Source organism: Myxine glutinosa, chromosome 8, assembly GCF_964187855.1.
Source record: "Myxine glutinosa chromosome 8, kmMyxGlut1.1, whole genome shotgun sequence".
Classification (NCBI taxonomy): domain Eukaryota; kingdom Metazoa; phylum Chordata; class Myxini; order Myxiniformes; family Myxinidae; genus Myxine; species Myxine glutinosa.
In genome coordinates this window covers 33,955,274-33,977,396 of record NC_136268.1, presented here as the reverse complement: position 1 = coordinate 33,977,396, position 22,123 = coordinate 33,955,274, and the positions used below count along the sequence as shown (strand labels likewise).

Sequence of the window (22,123 nt, the reverse complement as noted above, 5' to 3'; positions counted from 1 at the left end):
GGTGGCTCGTGTGCTTACAAGTTATGAATTGTAAGGAACTCCTAATTAGGTGCATCGTGGTAAAAAATGTGATCCTATAAAGTTTTGTCACGATTAACATTGGGAGCTCAGAGGAGTAAGGTCGCAAACACGCAAGCAAATTCCACCCGTCGCTTCGCGAAATACGATGAAATATGAAATTGGATGCACCTGCGCTCAATTTGGAGCGTCATTGCAAAGGAGTTGAATACTTATTGACTCAAGACATTTCAGCTTTTCATTATTAATTAATTTGTAGAAATTTCCGAAAAAAAAAATCCACTTTGATATTACGATTTGATTTCTTTCCAAACCACAATCGGTTCGTTCCAGCAATCTTTCTTTCAACCCACAATCGGTTCGTTCCAGCAATCTTTCTTTCAACCCACAATCGGTTCGTTCCAGCAATCTTTCTTTCAACCCACAATCGGTTCGCTCCAGCAATCTTTCTTTCAACCCACAATCGGTTAGCTCCAGCAATCTTTCTTTCAACCCACAATCGGTTCGCTCCAGCAATCTTTCTTTCAACCCACAATCGGTTCGTTGAAGCAATCTTTCTTTCAACCCACAATCGGTTCGCTCCAGCAATCTTTCTTTCAACCCACAATCGGTTAGCTCCAGCAATCTTTCTTTCAACCCACAATCGGTTCGCTCCAGCAATCTTTCTTTCAACCCACAATCGGTTCGTTGAAGCAATCTTTCTTTCAACCCACAATCGGTTCGCTCCAGCAATCTTTCTTTCAACCCACAATCGGTTCGCTCCAGCAATCTTTCTTTCAACCCACAATCGGTTCGTTGAAGCAATCTTTCTTTCAACCCACAATCGGTTCGTTCCAGCAATCTTTCTTTCAACCCACAATCGGTTCGTTGAAGCAATCTTTCTTTCAACCCACAATCGGTTCGTTCCAGCAATCTTTCTTTCAACCCACAATCGGTTCGTTCCAGCAATCTTTCTTTCAACCCACAATCGGTTCGTTGAAGCAATCTTTCTTTCAACCCACAATCGGTTCGTTCCAGCAATCTTTCTTTCAACCCACAATCGGTTCGCTCCAGCAATCTTTCTTTCAACCCACAATCGGTTCGTTCCAGCAATCTTTCTTTCAACCCACAATCGGTTCGTTCCAGCAATCTTTCTTTCAACCCACAATCGGTTCGTTGAAGCAATCTTTCTTTCAACCCACAATCGGTTCGTTACAGCAATCTTTCTTTCAACCCACAATCGGTTCGTTGAAGCTATCTTTCTTTCAACCCACAATCGGTTCGTTCCAGCAATCTTTCTTTCAACCCACAATCGGTTCGTTAAAGCAATCTTTCTTTCAACCCACAATCGGTTCGCTCCAGCAATCTTTCTTTCAACCCACAATCGGTTCGTTAAAGCAATCTTTCTTTCAACCCACAATCGGTTCGTTCCAGCAATCTTTCTTTCAACCCACAATCGGTTCGCTCCAGCAATCTTTCTTTCAACCCACAATCGGTTAGCTCCAGCAATCTTTCTTTCAACCCACAATCGGTTAGCTCCAGCAATCTTTCTTTCAACCCACAATCGGTTCGTTCCAGCAATCTTTCTTTCAACCCACAATCGGTTCGTTCCAGCAATCTTTCTTTCAACCCACAATCGGTTCGTTCCAGCTATCTCTTTCTTTCAATCGCCCATTGGTCCGTTCTAGCAAGCTTTCTTTCAATCCACAATTGGTCCATTCCAACAATCCCTTTCTTTCGATACCTAATCCATCATTCCTTCAACCCTGCGATCCATTTATCCTCACTTTCAATCTATCTATTCATTTGACTCATCACTCTTTCATTATCAATGTCTGAGCACACGGCACCACCACACCTCCACCACATACTCCTGTCACCACATTAACACTACAGTGCCCATCATCGCATTCTTAAACCCTCTCCCCCTCCCTGCTTATATTATCTGGTCCTACGCAACTCCGCCTGGTTGTGTGAGGTGAGCAAGGAGTCGTTCCTATACTCCAAGCTGCTTCATTCATTCTATTATTCTTTCTTGCTTCTTCTTCGCTGAACGAATTAAGGTGTCTTGTCTGTGTGTGTGTGTTAAGATTGTATAAGAATACATGCACAGATAAGTCTGCTCTTTTGTGCCTTTTTCTTTGCTTGTTGCTGTTCATTCATGCCCTTTTGCCATTGATTTTGCTTTAGTGAATAAAGACTTGTAAATAATGTGCTTAATACCATTGCTTTTTAAATAAATAATAGTTGTGCATTTTCCATCTGCTTCGTTCTTGGCCTTTCTTTCATTGATCCGACATGGGGTGTATGTAATGGATAGACGAGAGTTCTGCCATGCCGTTTCGGCTAGCCAGCATTCACTCACGGTTTGCTCAGCCAAAGTAGTAGTAGTTGGAAGATGGGTAAACGCTGAGGGTGCGGTTCTCAGCTGAGGTCATTAGGTCACCAAAAGGTAACATGACATAAAAGGTGAGAGGATCCTGTTAGACCTAATTATCCCAACTGGTGTCCGTGGTTGCTTAATAACACGTCGGGCTGCAGGGTTATCCGTGGCCTGGTGGCCTCAGGTCCAGAGGTCAGGGAGCAGGTGGGAAGTACCCCCTCATCGTAACCCCTGAAACCCTGTTCCGTAACAATATTTAGGTAAAGTAATACACAGATAGTGTAAGTCAGTGTGTATGTGGCAATGCGTATGGGAATTATCCACTGGCCGGGCTCGTTCCCTGCCTGGAACCTCATTCACTCGCAAGCTCCACCAACCCTCTGGTCACCAGCTTGCTCGTCTCCTCTCCCAGATGCATCAACTACTGCTCTTTTCTGCTCAGATCTCCCGACTTATAAAGCCCGAGAAGACGCATGGTTTGGAGACTGAGCAGCCAGCCCCCTAGCTGTGCTTCCAAACGCTGCCTTGGTGTCTCGGAGGTCTGTCTCACGACCGTTGGAATTTGCCAACGTTCAAAAAATGTGCCAAATTAATTTGTTAATCAGATGAAAATTGACGATTTTTGCAGATGAAAATTTATCATTTTAGTAGTTTGACCTTGAGTTGACATTTTGACCTCAAATATAGTTGATTTCCCAATTCAGTGACTCAATTTGCAAATGCTGTTCAACTTTCACAGCAATTGGATGAAAAAATGACGATTTTAGAAATATGACCTTGAGATGACCTTTTACCTCAAAATCAATAGGCTTCTCAGTTGTGACTACCTCTACAACTTGGTAAAGTTTCATGATCAGTTTAGAATTGTGACCTTTAGGAGACTTACATGCAGACAAACAATGAATTTGTCGTGCATAGCACGATACTTGTGAAATCCCCATAATAAGTTCTTGACCTTTGGCCAAAGTTGACCTTTTGGCCTATAATGACCTCAAAAATAATTGGTGGTTGAATTCAGTAACCTGATATGCAAATCCTCTTCAAATTTGATGAAATTTGAGGATTTTAGAAATTTCACCTAAGTTGTTGAGATTTGGCCTGTGTTGACCTTTTGGCCTGGCCAACTCTATCTACCATTTGGTGAAGTTTCGTAAACATCGGTTTAATTTGCAAGTAACAAAAACTTGGTAATGAACATACCAATGAAAGTGCTGAAGTGTGTTCATTACCAATCAGCTAGTCCTATTCCTAGTAGATGTACCTATTTCTAGTGTATACAATATTAACTCTTAGATGCAGGCGTCAAAAATCCTACATAAACGCAGCCATTGGGCCTCGGAGGCCCAAAGGATGTATTCGTGTAATGTTTTTTTTGGTTTTTTTTTATAGATTTTTTTCTTTCATATCCTTTTTCAATCCAGGTCGATGCTCATGGATGTGTATTTGCTCAGAAAATGTGAATAAATTGATCCTATTCGTTGGAAGAATCCCATACAAGTTATGAATGTCTTCCTTTCTTTTTGCAAAAAAAAAAAATTTGTTTTTGGTTTTTCAACCTTTTTTCTCTAAAAATTTGAGGCTCATGGAGGAGTATTTGCTCAAAAAATATGATTCACTAACCCTTTTATTTAGAATGTATATGTCCACAACTGTCAAAAATCCTACACCTATGCAGCCATTGGGCCTCGGAGGCCCCACGAATGTATTCGTGTAAAGTTTTAAAAAAAAATTCATCTTTTTGTCACTGAATTATTTGTAACCAAGTTATAGGAGCATATAATGAGGCTCATATCAAGAAAATAATGATATAACATAGTAGTACAACAACATTTATGCGGGGCCTCGAAGGCCCCAGGCTTGCATTGTGTCGGGTTTTCCGAGCCAAAATGATTTTTTTTTAATGTCACAATTTTGTGCAACAACATGAAAGTCAGTGAAAATGAGGCTCATTCCAAAAAAAAATTGTGCAGCATAGTTTTTGCAACAAAAAAACCTTGTGGGCCTCCGAGGCCCAATCACTGTATCCAAGGGTTACCTCGGTGTAGCATTGAATGGAGTCTATGTATTAATGCATTTTCTTGTACCGTATTCGTGTTTTGGGGGGATGTTTTGGGTCGAAATATTTTTTGTGCCCAGGGCCCCAAAAAATGTTAATCCGCCTCTGCAGTTGTACGTCACTTTGCGGAAGATTATTCCAATCATCCACTATTTCTCTTTTATATATTCTTTGCATAATCTTTTAAATTTGACAATCTGATTCATGAAACAAAACTTAACGCTTATTAATATTGCTTTATATTTTGGTCCATGTCTCCTGGCCATGCCGAGTAATTAGCTGCTGTAATGCAATTTTGGCAATTTGCCGTACTACCTTTTGGGTATTGGGCGTTTGTTTGTCCTGTATTACTCTTTAGCGTCCTGAATTTTATTGTATTTAGTGATCACTCACGTTATATATTTCTGAATTAAGAGGACGGAGTGAAAAACGTTTTGCAAACCAATAAAACATCAGTTTGTTGAGTGAATGCACACTTTGGCGAAATTTTAAGCATAGTTTTGGATGTTCGGTTGTGTATGATAAAATATAAAAGCTAAAAAGAAAACGGAGCAAGAGTACCTGATAACGGCGTCTCAAAAAAACGCGAGACGAACAAGAGCTTCAAGGTGAAATCTCGCGAGATGAACCACAGCTGAAAGGTGAAATCTCGCGAGACCTTGGAGCTTCTGCAATGAGATGGCGGAGTTGGTGATGTAATTGTCGTGAAAGGTTTCTTGTTGCAAAACGAGGCGATATTTGCGAGTGACATCTGCATCTCACAGAATTTCGCTTCCAATAACTTGGATTCGAAGAAGAAGAAGAGAAATCTTGGTCCTTGTGACATTGTAATTTGCGTGACCTGACGTGCCAGGCCTCTGTCAGGCCTTTGCACTTGCCTTCTCCGTAAGACGAGGATGCCGCGGCTTTACCTGGGCAGGCTCACCTGGCGTGCGAGAGAGAAGGACGTGCAGAGGTTTTTTAAAGGATACGGCAGGGTGAACGAGATTAATTTGAAAAATGGGTGCGTGCTCTTCGTTTTGACTTTCTTTCTGGCGCGACGGTTGCGTTTAGCGCCTCGGGCCTAGTGCTGGTGCGCGCATGCTTGTATTTTGTTGTTGCTCAGGTCTTGTGCTTTGACGGCTTAAATACTTGCGTCCGTTCGAATTCGGCGAAGATGTTTGAAGAATCAAACCTATGATTTTCTTCCTTTATGAATCTATAATCCTTCTACTTCTAGCCTTATGAACCTATGATCCTTCTCACTTACATGTAATTTTTACCCTATTCCCCCCACTAGCCCCTTAATGTAGTTCCTTAGACCACTCTACTAATGAGCCTATAAATATATTATCTCTTTCTAACTTTTTTAAGAGTTCCATTCTCCTATAGAACTCATCCCCATCAAGTATATTTATAAAGTATACAGGTTCCTTAACCTTTTGTTGTGAAAGTATAAATTGGTATGTTTCACGGAGGGTTCTTGTTTGACCTCCTCCTCTCCCACATACCATTTTAAAATTATAATATTTATTATCCGATTGATAACCATTAAAGTTCTCACTCCACTCTAATATATTTTTCTTAGAACGGACGCAAGTCCGTCTACTCACCCATTCCCGGACCCGTGACCACATCACCCCCGTCCTTTACAAGCTTCACTGGCTCCCCATCCCCCAGAGAATCCAGTACAAAATCCTCCTCTTGACATACAAAGCCCTCCATAACCTGGCCCCATCCTACCTGGCTGACCTCTCCAGACACACTCCCACCCGCAACCTACGCTCTGCTGGTACCAACCTCCTGACCCCCTCCATCCGGACCAAATTCAGATCCTGGGGGGACAGGGCCTTCTCCATCGCTGCTCCCACCCTCTGGAACTCACTACCTCACACCATCAGACTCCTCCTCACTCACCACATCCAAAACATCACTAAAGACCCACCTGTTCAACACTGCATTCAACATTCAACCCACAGCATTTAACCCCTGACTATCTCTTCTCCTTCTCCCTCCTTTTGCTTTCAATATTTCCCTATTGATTCTTGTCTTTTTGCAATTGTTGTTTTCATGTATTGTTATGCATTATGTTTTCCACTCTGTCAAAGCGCCTTTGGGCTTCTGGAAAAGCGCTATACAAAATAAATGAATTATCATTATTATTATTATTTTGTAATGCACAACATGATACCGTTTGGTGTAAAAAGTCGGTGGGTTTATTTTATTTATTTATTTATTTATTTTATATAGGATTGCTTCACCTTTTGGAGGCGTTACCTAACCGTGTTCTGCTCCTGTGCAGGTATGGTTTTGTTGAACTGGAAGACCAACGGGATGCTGATGATGCTGTGATCGAGCTTAGTGGGAAAGATCTCTGTGGAGATCGCGTGCTGGTAGAGCATGCCAGAGGTGTACAGCGAGATATGTCAACAGGTGAAAGGAGCAAGCGGCATGGCAAGTCGGATGCTCTCCGCCATGATGGTGCATTTTTACTTTATTTACCGATCATATTCGCGCGTCGGTTGTGTATACATTATTACATGCATACATACATGTATACATACATATATACATACATACATATATACATATACATACATATGTACTGTACATACATATATACATACATACATATATACGTACATACATATATATACATATATACATAGCCTACATATATACATACATATATATACATATATACATAGCCTACATATATACATACATATATACATACACACATACATACATACATACATACATACATACATACATACATACATAGAGGTTTTGCTGAACTGTATCGAAATGTCATTTTTATACGTGAGCTTTTATTACTGTTCCATTATTTGGCAATAGGTAACAATGTATTTGTTCACCAAGTGCCATCTGGTAACCTCACACATGTGCTGTATGTTTCATCGTTGCTTATATCGGGCTTTTCATCACAGTTTTCAGATTGTTTTATGTGATTGCATCATTATTTGTGCACAGTTATGCCTCGTTCTCACTGCGAACCGTTCCTGTTCTGGAAGAGCTTAAGCATTGCCTTCTCTGCCTAAATCCTGCCTTCCACAAGGAAACCCCACCTTCAGCCAGGCCGGCCGAGTGTTCCTGGTGGGAAGCTTTCCCAAATCATCCCCTTGAGTGCAATAGTTCGTCGGAACAGTAATGTCGTCACACTCCGCGACCCTCGATCGCTGCTGCGCTCCCGTGATCCTCGCTCGCCGCCACCCTCCCGCGGCCCTCGCTCCGCAGACCCCCGTAACGTCTTGGATTGGCAGAAGCAGCGAAAGCTACATCCTTGGTGCTCTTGCGTCGCTGTCTCTTTGGGTAGAAGAGAATGCAGGAGCCGAACTGGCATCCTATTCAAGGAATGAAAAGGTGTTCATTTGCATTTGAGTGCAGCTGTTATCTAAGGGTGTGCATCGGTTTGTGAAGCATTACTGAAATAAAATGTGAACGCTGAAATTTCCGTTCAGCAAATGAAAGACTACGCTAAGAGCAACAGTAGGGTAGCGGAAAAAACAAAGGCGCTATACAAAATACCACGAGAAACCCGACAACATCCTTCGGAACACGATTGCAATGGCTCGTTGTTATGCGTACATGACAGTTACACAATTGCGGTGCCCCCCGGTCTCGTGATGAGTTATACTTTTTCTTCACCGGATCGAGACACGGCACGGTCAACTCCACTCACTCTTCGGAACACTGAAATAGTTATCCCCCTTTGGAATGGAATACTTCATGGTGCAAACGAGGCATCATTTGACACACGTTATTATTCCAAGATCGGATGAAGTGCAGGTCGTATATGCGATTATGAGGCTAGGATATATTGTTTAAATGTGGGAAGTAATGCTCTGACATTTGGGGGCAACATAGCATTGTCTGAAGGATGCCAGAAGATTGAGTTTGCTGTATAATAACGGTGCAAGGCCTTCTTTTTGCAAGTGCTTTTGCCTAGAATGTTTTCTTGTGCATGCATGCATATTTGTTCGTTTTACGACTAATGTCTAAGGTATGTGGGTTTAACTCCGTTTTTAATGTTTTTAATCAAGAACCCTAAGGTTCCAGTTCCAATGGCTCTGGCATTCCCTTCCAAACCTTCCAACCTACCCTCCTTCCCATGGCCTGTCGAGTGGCAGCCCCTTTCGGAAGCCACTCCGACAGTTGGTGTTAGAACCGGTTGGTGAGACTTGTGAGAGTTGGAAATACTGGCTGGTTTTAGTTTCATCACTGCTGCTTCTTTTGAGCTAATGGATAATTTCATTTTTGTTTTCTTACCTTGAATTGCATTGCTAAATGTTCTTTCTAATCACAATTATATCATGAGCTTGATAAAAGGGTTAGTCTCGCTTGTTTCAATCTTTCATTGCAATTTTGAGTTGAGTATATTTTAAAAGTAAATGCAAACCAGCCAGTTTTATTTTGTTTTGGCTTTTTCTTGATTGCTTGTTTTATTTTATTTTTCTTACATGTTTTTTCTCATCGTTCAAATCGTAATTGCGTGTCTTTTTGCCACCGGAGGCATTCTTTTCAGACCACCAATTCGTACGGAATTTAGGCTCGTCGTAGAAAATCTCTCCAGTCGATGCAGCGATGAGCAATTGAAGGTAAGTCGTTGATCAGAGACTTATCGCTTGTTTTCGAGCCAACATTTTGCCTTCCCCTCTGTCAAAGTAATTCTTAATTTTGTGGTTACTTCATCCGTGCTTCTCTGGACGTCGCCTCCATATGTTGAATTGTTCACGTGAGATTTGAGCTTGTTGCAATGCTGCGATTGGTCCATTGTTTTGAGTCATTTTATTCTGTGAGCCTGTTTGGACACCCTGTTCAAGTTGTCACACTTCTTGAATACTAGCGGCACATGACATTTCCGAAATTATGTATGAATGCTAAACGAGGCCTTTTGCGCATGCGCTGTGTATGATACTTGCTCGTTACGGTTCGCCGAGCACTTTTAACCTGCCATCGCTAGCGTGGAATCTCTGATTCAAATCGTCCTCGAAACATAATTTTCAGCATTTATATGAAAGAGTGGCAATTTCTGATGGTTAACCATAAGTGTTTCCTGTAAGGAAATTGGACTCATGTAAATATAGGAATATGAGAAATATCCTTGACTGAGGTGCGTTGGTTTCGTACTATTTACTGTGAGTAAATTCTAGCGTCAAAGTGGATATAACACACGTGTGCTCACTTCAACTTTGAGCAAAAGATGCAAAAATCTGGCATGATTTCTGTTGTAGCCCCAGAATAAAGCGAAAATTATATTTAGAACAGCCCTCATCACCCGTAGCTGTAAGCCTTCCCCAACATGATTAATAGCAAATATCATCATTTTAAACTTACCTATACATTCAGAAGCCTCAAATAGGTCGTTCCCATCGATGTCCATAATAACCTAATTCAGATACACAGTCCATTCACTGGTAGCAATCCGTCAGGAGGTGTGGGGATAGGGGGTTTGTAACACGCGTTCCTTCACTCGGGAATTGCACGGACCCACCTGGTCGGGAGTATGCAGTACGAGCAGGTGCCTGTTTGGCGAGATGAGAAGGTTCTCCAAGTTTTTTGTTATGCATCTCCAAGATTTAGGATCGGTAATTTGCACATGCCAAATTTGGATCATTTCGTTTTTGATAGAAATGTAAATGTGCATTATTGTGCTTGGTGGGAAAATTTTACGCTTGCAGAGTGCAGTGATTGTTCCTGTTGTGGGGCCATTGGAGAGTTATTCGGCTGATCCAGTCGGCACTAAGAGCGTGCTTGTGTGCTCAACAGGATTCGATGCGAAGAGCTGGAGAGGTGATGTACGGAGAGGCTCACAAGGAACGAGAGAGCGAAGGCTTTGTGGAATTCCGGACGTACACCGACATGAAACGGGCGCTTGATGAACTTGACGGCATGGAGATCCTCGGTCGCAGAATTCGGCTGCGCGAAGATCGTTTTGAAGGCAACACCCGTTTCCCACGCCTTGCTCGCTCCAGGTGACCCATGCTCCGCTTTAGCATGTCGTGGCAAATTGTGACGCGCAACAGCAATTTGTGGAAGGCATGGTCCGATTAAGCAAAAGCCATTTATTAACTTTAGGTGTGTGAAGCTGGTGGCAATTTAAGCATGACCTGAAATACGCAGCTGGTACCCATGACGCTTTGTTCTTGGCAGACAACTGCTGTTATTGCCACAGGAGGGCAGCTGCAAATGAGGTGCAGTGCGATGTAATTCGATCTGTCTTGTGTTTGCACATTTGCTGCAGACTCTGGCTTTATTCCAGGTCCAATTCTCTGGCCTTTGTTGCTTCCCCACCATAGCAGGATGGTGCATTTTAGCGTCATGTTAAAGCAGATGCTTCTATGACACAGGGACCCAATAGGAAGAATTATCTTACCCACTGACTGCAATGCAAAGGTACGGATGTTGAACATCAGGGCAGGTTAAAAGGACCGAAGTACAGTATTGTCACAATTAATAGAAACCATCGATGGCCCTTAGGGAGTGGAGTGTAGCTTACTCGGCCAGTGTTATTTGAAGCAGGCACTTGTAACTAGGCTGTGTGAGCTTCCATTCATTGTGTTTGCCGTAATTGAATGTTCTCATCTTGGCAAAAGCACTGTTAAGCTATAGGCAACCAAGCGTGTCGATGTTTTTCCGAATCCCTTTCTTCCGGATAAAAAAAAGCTTTTCACCTTGAGCTATCGGTGCCAATTAGGGCTGGATTTTCAAGTCTTTCTGTATTTGTGGGTATAGGATAAAGTTGAAAATCTCCAGTGTTCAATAAGCAAATGTCTGATGATCCTTGTGATAGGTTGGGCATAGTTGATCAATTTTGTTTGGTTTCCGACTTTTGTGTCTAGTAGAGTGAGTCTGGAAACAACCCAGGATAAATTTCACCAATAGTTGTGAAGAAATGCTACTTTGTAGCAAAATACTTTACGGTGATTTTTTTTTTCTGGTTTGACCAACGTATCCATTGCCAATAAAGCCGTACATCCAAGGCCTCTGCAAACATGATATAACAGAAATCTGAGTTATGTAACTAAGAGGTGGATTTGTTCCTTAATTCTTTTTTTTAATTGATTGTTTATTTTCAGATCTACTAAAATGTTTGGTCTTTAAATAGCATCTATTTATATGTGAAGATAATATGTTGAATCAAATTTACTTGTACCTCACCAGAACAAGACCCGGCACATGGGCACATGTTTGTATTGACTCATTTTACGCTGGTACACAGTAGACTGCCTCGTTGAAGTGATCCAGGTACTAATCCGACATTAAAACAAAATCTCATAAAACTGGCCAGATGGAAATCGGTTTAACTTTGGGATCAATATCTCCCCACGGGCCATGGTGGGAGAGTCGCACGTGAAGCGAAAGGCAGGGTTAAGCAATTGTTTCATGTCCGTCCGCCCATCTGTCTGTCTATAAACTTCAGTTTATGATCGAGGAACAAATTATTTCAATAGAACGTTATATTTTGAACACTGATCGGAATATGAAGCGGAAAAGAAACCTGTCGTTTTAATGTACTTTGGCTCTGAATTTGTCCCTACCGCACATGTACAGAGGGGAGTGAGATAGTTTTGAAATGGTGAAGCCACTTCAATATTTGGCTATGCCCTTCCGTCCATCAAAAATGAAGAAGAAACTTTATAACCCACCATGTTTAATTCTGAAGGGTTCTAAAGGGTTTTGTTCGTTCCTAGGCTTTCTCTATTTCATATAAAAAATGCCAAACTGAACACTTCCTACGGACACGGATGTTATTTATAAATTTATTTTTACCCTGTCTGCCTGCCTGGCCATTAAACGAAATTGAAAATCATTCCAAACAGAAAAGTTACTGTTTTTAAGGACCTTATAAGTTACACAAACAACAGGCATGAAGAATGATTGTAACGTGTTAGAAAAGGTGATGTAATAGACACTGGGTAAAAAAAAAAAGGTAAATTCCAGAATTTATTTTTCTTGTATGACTTTTACTATCTTTATTTTAATTTAATTACATACATGAACACAAATCGCCTTCTTTGCACTTTCAAAATCCTTCCGTTTAGCAGTACTTGGACATGTTAAATAAGGTGGTGTTTAAGGGTAATGTATGAGACTCCTTCAATAGCGCTAAACCTTCAGAATTTTTAAAACCGATTTTTTAAATCATCATTTTATTTAAATTGGAGTACAGTATATACTTTAACACTGCTCGGGGTAACAGGTTCCATGAACTCTAGTTATTTTTACTCTTTAACTCTTGAAGGCTTAACATGCAATGAGAAAGGGAAAAAAATTCATCCGTTAGCAAAAAAAATTAAATGGTGATAATCTGGGTGAGCAATACTAATAGGTGAGGTGACGAGTTGCCTATGCAGAGAAAGACCTCTCAGCAACAGTTGTAGTAATCGTCTCACTTGTGGATAGTCAATACAAGTTTGGCTGTCCACAGTCATTCCATACAGAAGCAATAAAATTTCCAGAAAATATAATTTGACCTCTTCAGATTTTGATGGTTTCCTACAGATTGAGTTGGTAAGATATGAAAATGTGCTGAATCTTAGGTCTCTGTGCCACACCAGTTTGTGAGTTACAGCTCATCAAGTTTTGACCTTTTTGGCGGCTCTGAAGGGTCCCTTTTCGGCCAATAACCTTATTTGTTGATCTATGAAGTGACGGTGTGTTAATCGTGATGAAAATGTCCACTCGTACCCAAAGGTTGGACGAGCAGTAAGTGCAGGTTTCAGTACTATCCACTTCTAATGAAGTTGAGTTATTATCGAGTATTGTTGGGTTATTAAATAAGCTCTATCTAATGTAGCACAATTGCATTTGGATTGTATATTGTGTAATCTTGAAAGAATTGTTAAACACAATTTAACATATCTTTGAACTGCGGTTGAGGAAACTGTCAAATTCATCCGTGCAGATTACGTAATTGATTGTAATCAATTGTGGTTTCTCTATAGTGATGTTTCTTTTTAATTTTTGCTTTAAGCTGTATTAATGAACCATTTCCATTTTTCCTTGTTTTTGTTTGTTTGTTTGTTTGTTTGTTTTCTGCTTGTTTGCTTTTTGGCAGGACCAGGTCTCGATCACGTAACCGCTGGCGCAAGCCAGACAGGCGCAGCCGAAGTCGAAGTCATCGGAGGAGCCGCAGCCGCAGCTTGACCCGCGCTCGGTACACAACTTGGTTCCGTAGTCGTAGTCGAAGCAGAATGGGAGTTATAAACAAGAATTGGAGTCTGAGCCCTAGCCCACCACGCTATCGAAACCGCAATCGTAACCGCAACCGCAAGAACCGTGGAAGAAATAGGAGTCGGAGTCGGAGCCGAAATGGCAGCAATAGTCGTAGTCGGAGTCGAAGCAGGAGTTCTCGAGGCAGGAAGCGGAGCCACAGCAAGAAGCGCAGTCGTAGCGGCAGCCATGGTAAAAAACGTGGTCAGGATAATCGCAGCAGGAGTCCAAGCAAAGAGCGGAGTAAGGGAAGCAAAAGACGCAGTCCAAAAAAGGAAAGCAACAGCAGGTCCAGAAGCGGTAGCAAAGATGTCCAACCGAGCAAGAATCGCAGTCGCAGCAGGAGCAAGAAGCAAAGCCGTAGTCCTGGCGGGAGCCACAGCCGGAGCAAGAGCCCAGAAGAACACGAAAGGAGGAGCTCTGTGCAAGACAAAACAAAAAAGAGAAATCGGAGCCGCAGCAGGAAGCGGGGCACAAATGAAAGGGATAGGCGTGATCGGTGAGTCTGATATATTCTATGATAAGGTTCTTTCTACCTGTGCTTCTTCACTTGGTCTTCGGTTTTGAGACATTATTTTTTTAATAATCGAAATAATACGTATTAATTTCTTTCATTGATACTTGCATATTACACATTGCATATCCTGTGGTGTTAGGGTCGAGTAGGATTTTGAGACAGCTCACAGTAATTGATTCATCCCATGGAGGAGATTTGGTTTTGAGATCATCAGCAACCTCCAGCCAGCCATTTAAGAGCAATTGACACCTGCATACACACCCGCCATCCAAAAGACTAATCTGCAATGATGTTTTGCAACTTTTTCTTTTACCGGTCATGATTATGTTGTAGATTCAAAATAGCTTTTTCAAATCCTTTTTTTTTGTTCTTCCATTTTTGATATTATGCCACTGCAGCCGAAGTCCGGAGGCATTATTACCCTCGTCGCTGAAAGTGGAGATTATGTTTGTCTGTTTGTTACTTGCAAAATCGAAGATTTGTCATTCAAGTATATTGGTTGGTCTTGTGCGTTATTCTGTCTGTCTGTCTGTTTGTCTGTTATTCGCCTACAGGTCACAATTTTAAACTGATCTTCACCAAACTTCACCAAATTGTAGACTTAGTAATGAGGAAGAAGCCTATTGATTTTGAGGTCAAAGGTCATCTTGCGGTCAAATTTCTAAAATTGCCATTTTCCGATTGACCTGGAAATTAAACAGCTTTTGCAAAGTGCCTCACTGAATTGGGAAACTTTTAAGGTCAACTCAAGGTCAAACGTCTAAAAACATAAACTTTCATCTGAAAAATCATCACTTTTCATCCACTAACTTCATAATTAAACATCAATTACATAGCGCATCACTGAATTGGGAAACCAACTATTTTTGAGGTCAAAGGTCAACCCAAAGTCAAACTTCTAATATCAATTTTCATCTGAAAAATCATCAATTTTAATCCGATTCACCTGAGCTTTGATCAAGATTGTCAATTATAATCGTAATAAAATGGACTATTTGATGTATCCAATATCCATGGCAACCTTTTTATTTCGGGGAAGGGTGGATTTTGCAGGTAACATGCTCTGCATGACGTCTTCTTGTTTGCCTGTGAGCCAGATATATCAAAACATTATGCATGGATTCGGACGAAACCTGGTGGACAGGTTGGGGGTGTGACAAAGACGACTTGATTAGATTTTGGTGAAGATCCCTATCCTGATACTTTAATTTATTTTTTAAGTGATTCTTCACCATTGAGAGATGGAGCCAAAAATGATAGATATAGCAGGATATCTCAAAAAGATATGGACGGATTATGACAAAACTAGGTGGATGAGTTGGGTCGGTGACAAGAACATGATTCGATTTTGTTTAAGGTCTGGCCTATCAGTGGGATAGTAAACGTAAACTGTAAAGCCTGGTGGAGGTATGCTCTCTACTCAGTGCCGTTCTAGTTTGCATTGCTTTGTTGATAGCGAAAGGGTTCGGTTTGATACCCCTTTGCATCCGCAAGAAAAGGGCACTCTCACCCACCCTCCCCTACTCGCTCATTCATACAATATCCACAAATATTTGTGAAAATTGGAAACGTTTTTTTCACTATACGGGTCATTCCATGTCAAATCATCAAAGAATCTGCCGTCATCTCTCAGATTTTTGTAAAACTTTGGGAACCAATTGGGACCCATGAAAAACGGCAAGAACTCAAATATTTTTGCTAACAGCCTCTTAATTAGTGAGATACAGACTAACGAACTTTGGACTAATTAGCGCGACGTCGCGAATTCAAATGGCCATATCTCTAAAAGTATAACACCTAGAGAGCTGGTTTTGGTGTCATTTTAAAGGTATTTTCATGCCCTATGAATTTGTCTGGGCAACATTTTCCTACCTCCAACCACAAAAAAGTTATCACAAAATATAAACTTCAATTGTGAATCCCCAAAAAATGTATCCTTCAAATTTCCTCAAATTCATCCCAGAGGTACCTTATGATGTCAAGAAGCTTCCACATAAATTTTGTGATGGGCACTCCAATAGTTTCTGAGATATGAGCAATAATGTACATGTACGTATGGCATATAGGTTCGAAAATCAGCATTTGTAATGTATTATACAATCAATAAGTGAGTTCAAGTACACAGTGTTCACTAACCTGACTTAGGCTTTCAATTTCCTCTTCAATGCAGCAACAGCAGCACTTGTTTCTTTCTTGGAAATACAATATGTCCTTCCAGTTGCAGTGGTTGGTTCAACAGTAGTAAGCACATCCCGGTAGTCAATAGTGAGAGGGTCTGATGGTTCCGGAAATGTATATGATGGGGATGGTCCATGTGGATGGAGGAACTTAACATCCACCTCATGCCTCTCTGGGGTATGTTCCATGACACATGCAACCCACCAGTGACCATCATAATCCACTGTAACATAACCAGTTATGGCTGAGACATTGTGATCGATCATCCCAGGTGTAAGTTTCACATGTTCCTTTCGTTCTTCGGCTGAGAACGAAAAGGCTCGAACTGTGACTTTTTCCTTAGACACAGGAACAAAGCAATGTAGCTTTAGTGTACCTGGGATTGTGCGGGTCTCTTCGAATCTTGCTTTGAGTAGTTTTGATTCTTGTTCATAATTTTCTGCTGTTGCAAACTGGCAGTTGACATTTGCAATCTCTGAATCAGCAAATTCAAAAAGTTGGCGAGGAGTGATGATCTGTTGATCATATGGTCGTTGGAGACTGGCTTTAGCTGCTAACCGCTTAATTGTCCCGCCAACTCCATCAGATGGTCCCTTCCCATGCGACGTAGCAAAAAAGTGCCATTCAGCTGGGACACCGAAATCCTCTTCATGGAGGCATAAATTGCTGAAGTTCTTCCGATTCTTGTACTGGGCTGCACATCCGTCGGAGAAGTAGCAAACCTTTTTAGGGCGCTGTCCAAATTTGGTGGTTAGGAATTGAAGGAACAGTTTTTGGAACAGATGAACTGCCACGGTATCATGAATGTTACATTCTGATATGATGGCAAAATTTATGTGTTCAGGAGTTTTATCTTGTATGCTTTGCCGATAGTAGCACACGAACGGGTGGATTGTGGCCTGCAGGTTGTTCCAATGGAATGACTGAGATGCATCCTGAACTACAAAACTATAGTTCTCCGCAAAGTCTGCAATGACCAGGAACACACCAGGCTCAAGTGTATTCTTCAGATTCTGTAGGTAACGCGACTGCTGTTTGGCAATGAAACTGTGTGGTAACAGTTTCTGAAGGCTGCTTTGGAAAGAATCCAGAAAGTCAGCAACTGTCTGAACTTTCGTCTCAAGGTTCGACCGATCAGTTGATGTCCACTGTTTATACTGCACCTGGTCGATCATGTTGTCTTGCATATATGTTTCAAGCTTATCTCGAAGACCCGCCATTCCGGGACACTCTGAACACTTGCCAAAAAAACACTCAATGCGAGGTGGGTTGCACTGAATAGCTGCAAGACAGTGCACTGTAGTCTTTAAACTCACCACCAGTCACAGAATCCAGTTTTGCTCCAGTGAACATGAGCTACATTTTGATGTGTTGTGCAAACACAGACTGAGTGTGTTCCACTTGATCCTGCTAGAACACACTGCCTTGGACGGAGTTCAGCAAATTTTGAAAATCCAATCTTTACATTCGGATGGGCCTCCTTGAAAAGCTCATATGCTTCCTTCAGATTACATAGCACTAAATGTTTTTGCATATGTTGCTTTTTCCCATTGACTAGAACAGAAACAAAGTCTTTCATGCCAGGCATTTGTCTGCTTATGGTCTCTGACAAGTAGAATTCCCTGACCTTTTCCTCAATTTCCTTTGAAATCGCTTTTCCCGTCTTTGGGTTAGGCATGGTGAGAATTCCTTGTTCTCTGACCAATGCCTTTGCTTTCCTAGCCATGTAGCTTGACACATCAAACTCCTCTGTGATCTCAGCAATTGTCCAGCTTTTTGGCAGAACAGTCAGCACCTGCACTTGTTCACTTTTCTTGGTCGTTGATTCAAACTTGTGCTTGAGTTGTTCTATCATCTCCTGTCCTGCATCCTGGAGTTTGTTAGATGGCAATCCTGTCGCGATTTCCATTTTTTTCTTCACAGTGTCACCGATTTTCTTGGTTTTGGATTTCACATATTTATCTGCAGCAAGTCTCTTTTTTGGAATCGGTGATTCTCCAATCAATCCCAAAGACTCATTCAGTGTATTCAGTTCCATTTAAGGAGAATGAAATTCAAACTCCCCTGAACTGCCTGGTATTGGTGATTCACCTCCACCATCATTGTCCTCACTACTGCTAATAGCGCTGCTGGTCACTGGTAATGGTATTTCACTCTGAGTCTCTACCACACCTGGTTGTCTTTTTGCCAGTTTCTTACGAAGCTCAAAGCCTCAAACCTCAAACCTCAAAGCCTCAAACCTCAAACCTCAAAGTTCGTTAACCTGTATCTCACTAATTAAGAGGCTGTTAGCAAAAATATTTGAGTTCTAGCTGTTTTTCATGGGTCCCAATTGGTTCCCAAAGTTTTACAAAAATCTGAGAGATGACGGCAGATTCTTTGATGATTTCACATGGAATGACCCATACATTGATTGACCAATATGGTGTTGTGGTGCTGAGTGGTGAGGACGCTGTACTGGCCTTGCAGAAGTTTGCTTAAGGCAGCCGTTGTTTAGATTTTGATTTTGAGGTTTCGGGAGAATTACATCACTATCGAATTGCAAGAAGAAATAAATGAAACATTATGACCTTTCTAGAGCTCATTAATGACCTTTATACATTGAGTTACCCACCTGCCTGCCAAGTCGTTGACATGTGACACCCTCATGCTGTTCGGACAACTTGGCACGCCCTCTAATATTTTACCTCTGATAAGGCAACACCACCTACAAAATCCCCTGAATCAAATATATAAACGGCATTCCACACCATTTGATGCTCGAGCCATTGATTTTTGTTCATAATTCAAATGTCATAATGAAGCCTTTTTCTGATCTTCAATCATCTTTTGTAGGTCGTGCTCATCTTCTCGGAAGGTGAAGAAGAACACCAAGTCTCGATCAAAGTCAGATGAGCGCCACAGTGAGCCCTCTCACAGTGTATCACCCCCCCTCGAGCAGGCTAATGGCACTGCCGGTCGCAAAGAAAACTCGCCTTCTGTTTCACCTTCCCGAGAGCGATGCTCCATATCTCCTCGGTCACTCGTGGAGCGTTCATCTTCTCCTCGGTCACCGATGGAGCGTTCGCCCTCTCCTCGGTCACCGATGGAGCGTTCGCCCTCTCCTCGGTCACCGATGGAGCGTTCGCCCTCTCCTCGGTCACCGATGGAGCGTTCAGCTTCTCCTCGGTCACCGATGGAGCGTGCGGCTTCTCCTCGGTCACCTGTGGATCGTTCGGCCTCTTCTCGGTCTCCAGTGGAGCGTTCGGCTTCTCCTCAGTCACCGGTGGAGCGTTCGGCTTCTCAATCACCTGGAGAGCATTCGCCCTCGTTCCGGTCACTTCAAGAGTATGCTTTGCAAAAAGAAAAAAGCAATGAAACCCAGATCGATTCACCTAATAATTATAGAGCATCTACAGCAGGGCGATCTCCTTGAGAGAGTTGGCTACAGAATATGGAGTGAAAAAAAAAATTGTGGATTTTTTTTGGTGTTTTTTTTTTTTAATCCACATATCCTTGCCTGTTCACCTGATGCATTTTCCCCAATCATTCTGCCACCAGGTCTTTTTCCATTGTGCATTTGTGGTTTAGCCTCAGCAAAGCCTATGTAGAAGCACCAGGCTCTCCATTGCCATTATTGTTTCATTCCTCTGTCTGAGTTGTGATTTTCTTTTTTGATCTCCTACTGTCATTTCTTTATGTTTTTTTTGTACCCTAACCCCATTATACACATCAGCTACAACTCCCTTGCCCCACTCCCTCCCTTAGATTGGCAGCAAGCTGCAGTTTTGGTTTGTCTTCAGATCTGCAGGTACAGTCTTTGCATTCGTGCAAACTGCTGTTTCAGCTGCAAATAAATCCATTCATGGTTACTTCTGTTCATTGTCTCAAACTTGTGTTTATTCTTCTGTGGTTGTCTGCTTTGAGTAAAACAGGTGTGCCACATTTCCATAATTTGACTGGTCGTTTGAGTGTGGAAGTGGGCTTGGGTGGTGGGGGGGAGCTCATTGACGCGATGACAGCAGTAGACCCGGTTGTCTGATTATATATGCACACAAATGGTTAAGAGAAAGAATTTTTTTCTTTAATTTTTATTATTTTATTTTTGACACGTTCTTTTTCAGTAAAGAACAACAACAACAAACAACAGGCATTTGAAGGCCATTTTCCCTGCTATAGCGGGGGTTGGCCTTGCGGGCCCCATGACAATCTTCTCCATTTTGCCCTGTTTTCTGCATCTCCCCTTGTTAACCCCTTTGCCCGCATTTCTTCTTCCACCATCTTTAGCCAAGTCTTTCTCGGTCTTCCCCGTCCTCCACTTCTACATTCATTTCCATCACTCTTCTCAACCAGTCACTTTCATCCTTCCTCAACACATGACCAAACCATCTCAACCTGTTTCTCTTCACAGCATCCATCACAGGCTCTATTCCCATCATCTTTCGCAATTCATCATTTGTCTTCCTCTCTCTCAACGATACTCCACACATCCACCGAACCATTCGCATTTCCACCCTTTCCAGCCTTCGTTGATGCTCTACGTTCATTATCCATGTCTCACTCCCATAAATCATAACACTTCTCACACATGCAGCATACACCTTTCCCTTCAGCTTCAACAACACTCCCCTCCTCATCAGCACGCCACTCAGTTTCCGAAACTTCTTCCATGCACATCTCACTCTAGCAACCGTTGCCGAGTCTGATCCACCTTCTCCATTCAGCATGTCTCCTCAGTAGCAAATAGTCCAGGAGCCCAGAAGGTTTATTCAAGTGAAAAGCGCCAGAACGTTTGACCTCATGGGCCGATGGGGTCATCCACCGACGTCACAAAAATGCATTGCTGCCGGGTCTGACCCGTGGCTTTCCCCCCGAAATCACTTAATTAGTGACGCCATTACCGAAAAACCTATTTTGCTCAATATCTGGAGAACTATGCATGATATCACGAATAAGGTGTCTATACCTATGTTTACATGGTCAATAATTACACTGACACCCGCATTATTGCTAGAAAATGTATTAGTTTTCCAGGTAAATGTGTAGCCCACCCGCTCATTGAGCGACGCCATTACCGAACAACGATATGTGGAAAACTTGCAAATGTGCAGTTCACATAATTAACTTGATGTCCTCTTGGCATTTCAAGTCTTATCTATCACTTTCGTCACTCATCACTGTCCTCACTCCACTACACACACATCCCATCCATCGACTACACACTCATCCTCGAACTGAAGTCGAAGTTTTTCCCCCCGTTCCAGTGTTCCAAGTGGGAATGTTTTGTTCTCCTCCTTCGCTGCTCTCCCTGATGACACATTGATGAGATCAGCAGGAGAATAAGTGGCGAATGGGTTGCATTTGTTGTCCAAGGTCAGCATTCCATGAGAGGAATGCCTATACCCCATGAGAGGGCATTCATGTCAGCATTGTCACGTTCAATTCTCCATTTCCTCAGCTGATTAGCTGGTTCCTCCCCTGGTTGGAGACTGACCAGTTCACAGAGTTCTGTAAGGGCTATGCTACGTTGCGTGAGAGTAATGGACCACCTCCTGAAGGCACTATGAGAATTTGTGAAAGCCGTAATGCCTCTCATGGGAGAAGCAGCATCCCTGTTGACAGTCTGCTCCAATGTCAGATCAACTGGACACCTGGCGTAGGATTTATTTGTACGCCGAATTGACCTGGCACCAGTTTCCAGAATCTCGAGCCTTGGGGTCCATTTTCATGACTTTTTGGAGAAAGAGGGAACCCCATCTAGCATAATTTGGCTGGTTCAATGCAAAGAAGACTTTGA

General features: G+C 42.1%; 1 protein-coding gene across 2 annotated transcripts; it reads left to right on the top strand.

Annotated features, from left to right (window-relative positions):
• Positions 1-4,847: 4,847 nt before the first annotated feature.
• Positions 4,848-20,206, top strand: LOC137432401 (uncharacterized). Of its 2 annotated transcripts, none has more exons than XM_068124300.2 (6): positions 4,848-5,439; positions 6,718-6,896; positions 8,949-9,034; positions 10,206-10,411; positions 13,504-14,151; positions 19,183-20,206. In XM_068124300.2, the coding sequence occupies exons 1-6, from the start codon at positions 5,333-5,335 to the stop codon at positions 19,760-19,762; spliced, it is 1,806 nt and encodes a 601-aa protein (XP_067980401.1). In that variant the 5' UTR covers positions 4,848-5,332; the 3' UTR covers positions 19,763-20,206. The 2 variants fall into 2 exon arrangements, with proteins under 2 accessions (XP_067980401.1, XP_067980400.1); XM_068124299.2 differs by having other exon boundaries at positions 5,062-5,439; positions 13,498-14,151.
• Positions 20,207-22,123: the final 1,917 nt, after the last annotated feature.

Coding starts and splice junctions, on each gene's coding strand:
- LOC137432401 (XM_068124299.2), top strand. CDS start 5,333: ATGCCGCGGCTTTACCTGGGCAGGCTCACCTGGCGTGCGAGAGAGAAG. Junction 5,440..6,717: donor GAGATTAATTTGAAAAATGG/GTGCGTGCTCTT, acceptor GCTCCTGTGCAG/GTATGGTTTTGTTGAACTGG. Junction 14,152..19,182: donor GAAAGGGATAGGCGTGATCG/GTGAGTCTGATA, acceptor CATCTTTTGTAG/GTCGTGCTCATCTTCTCGGA.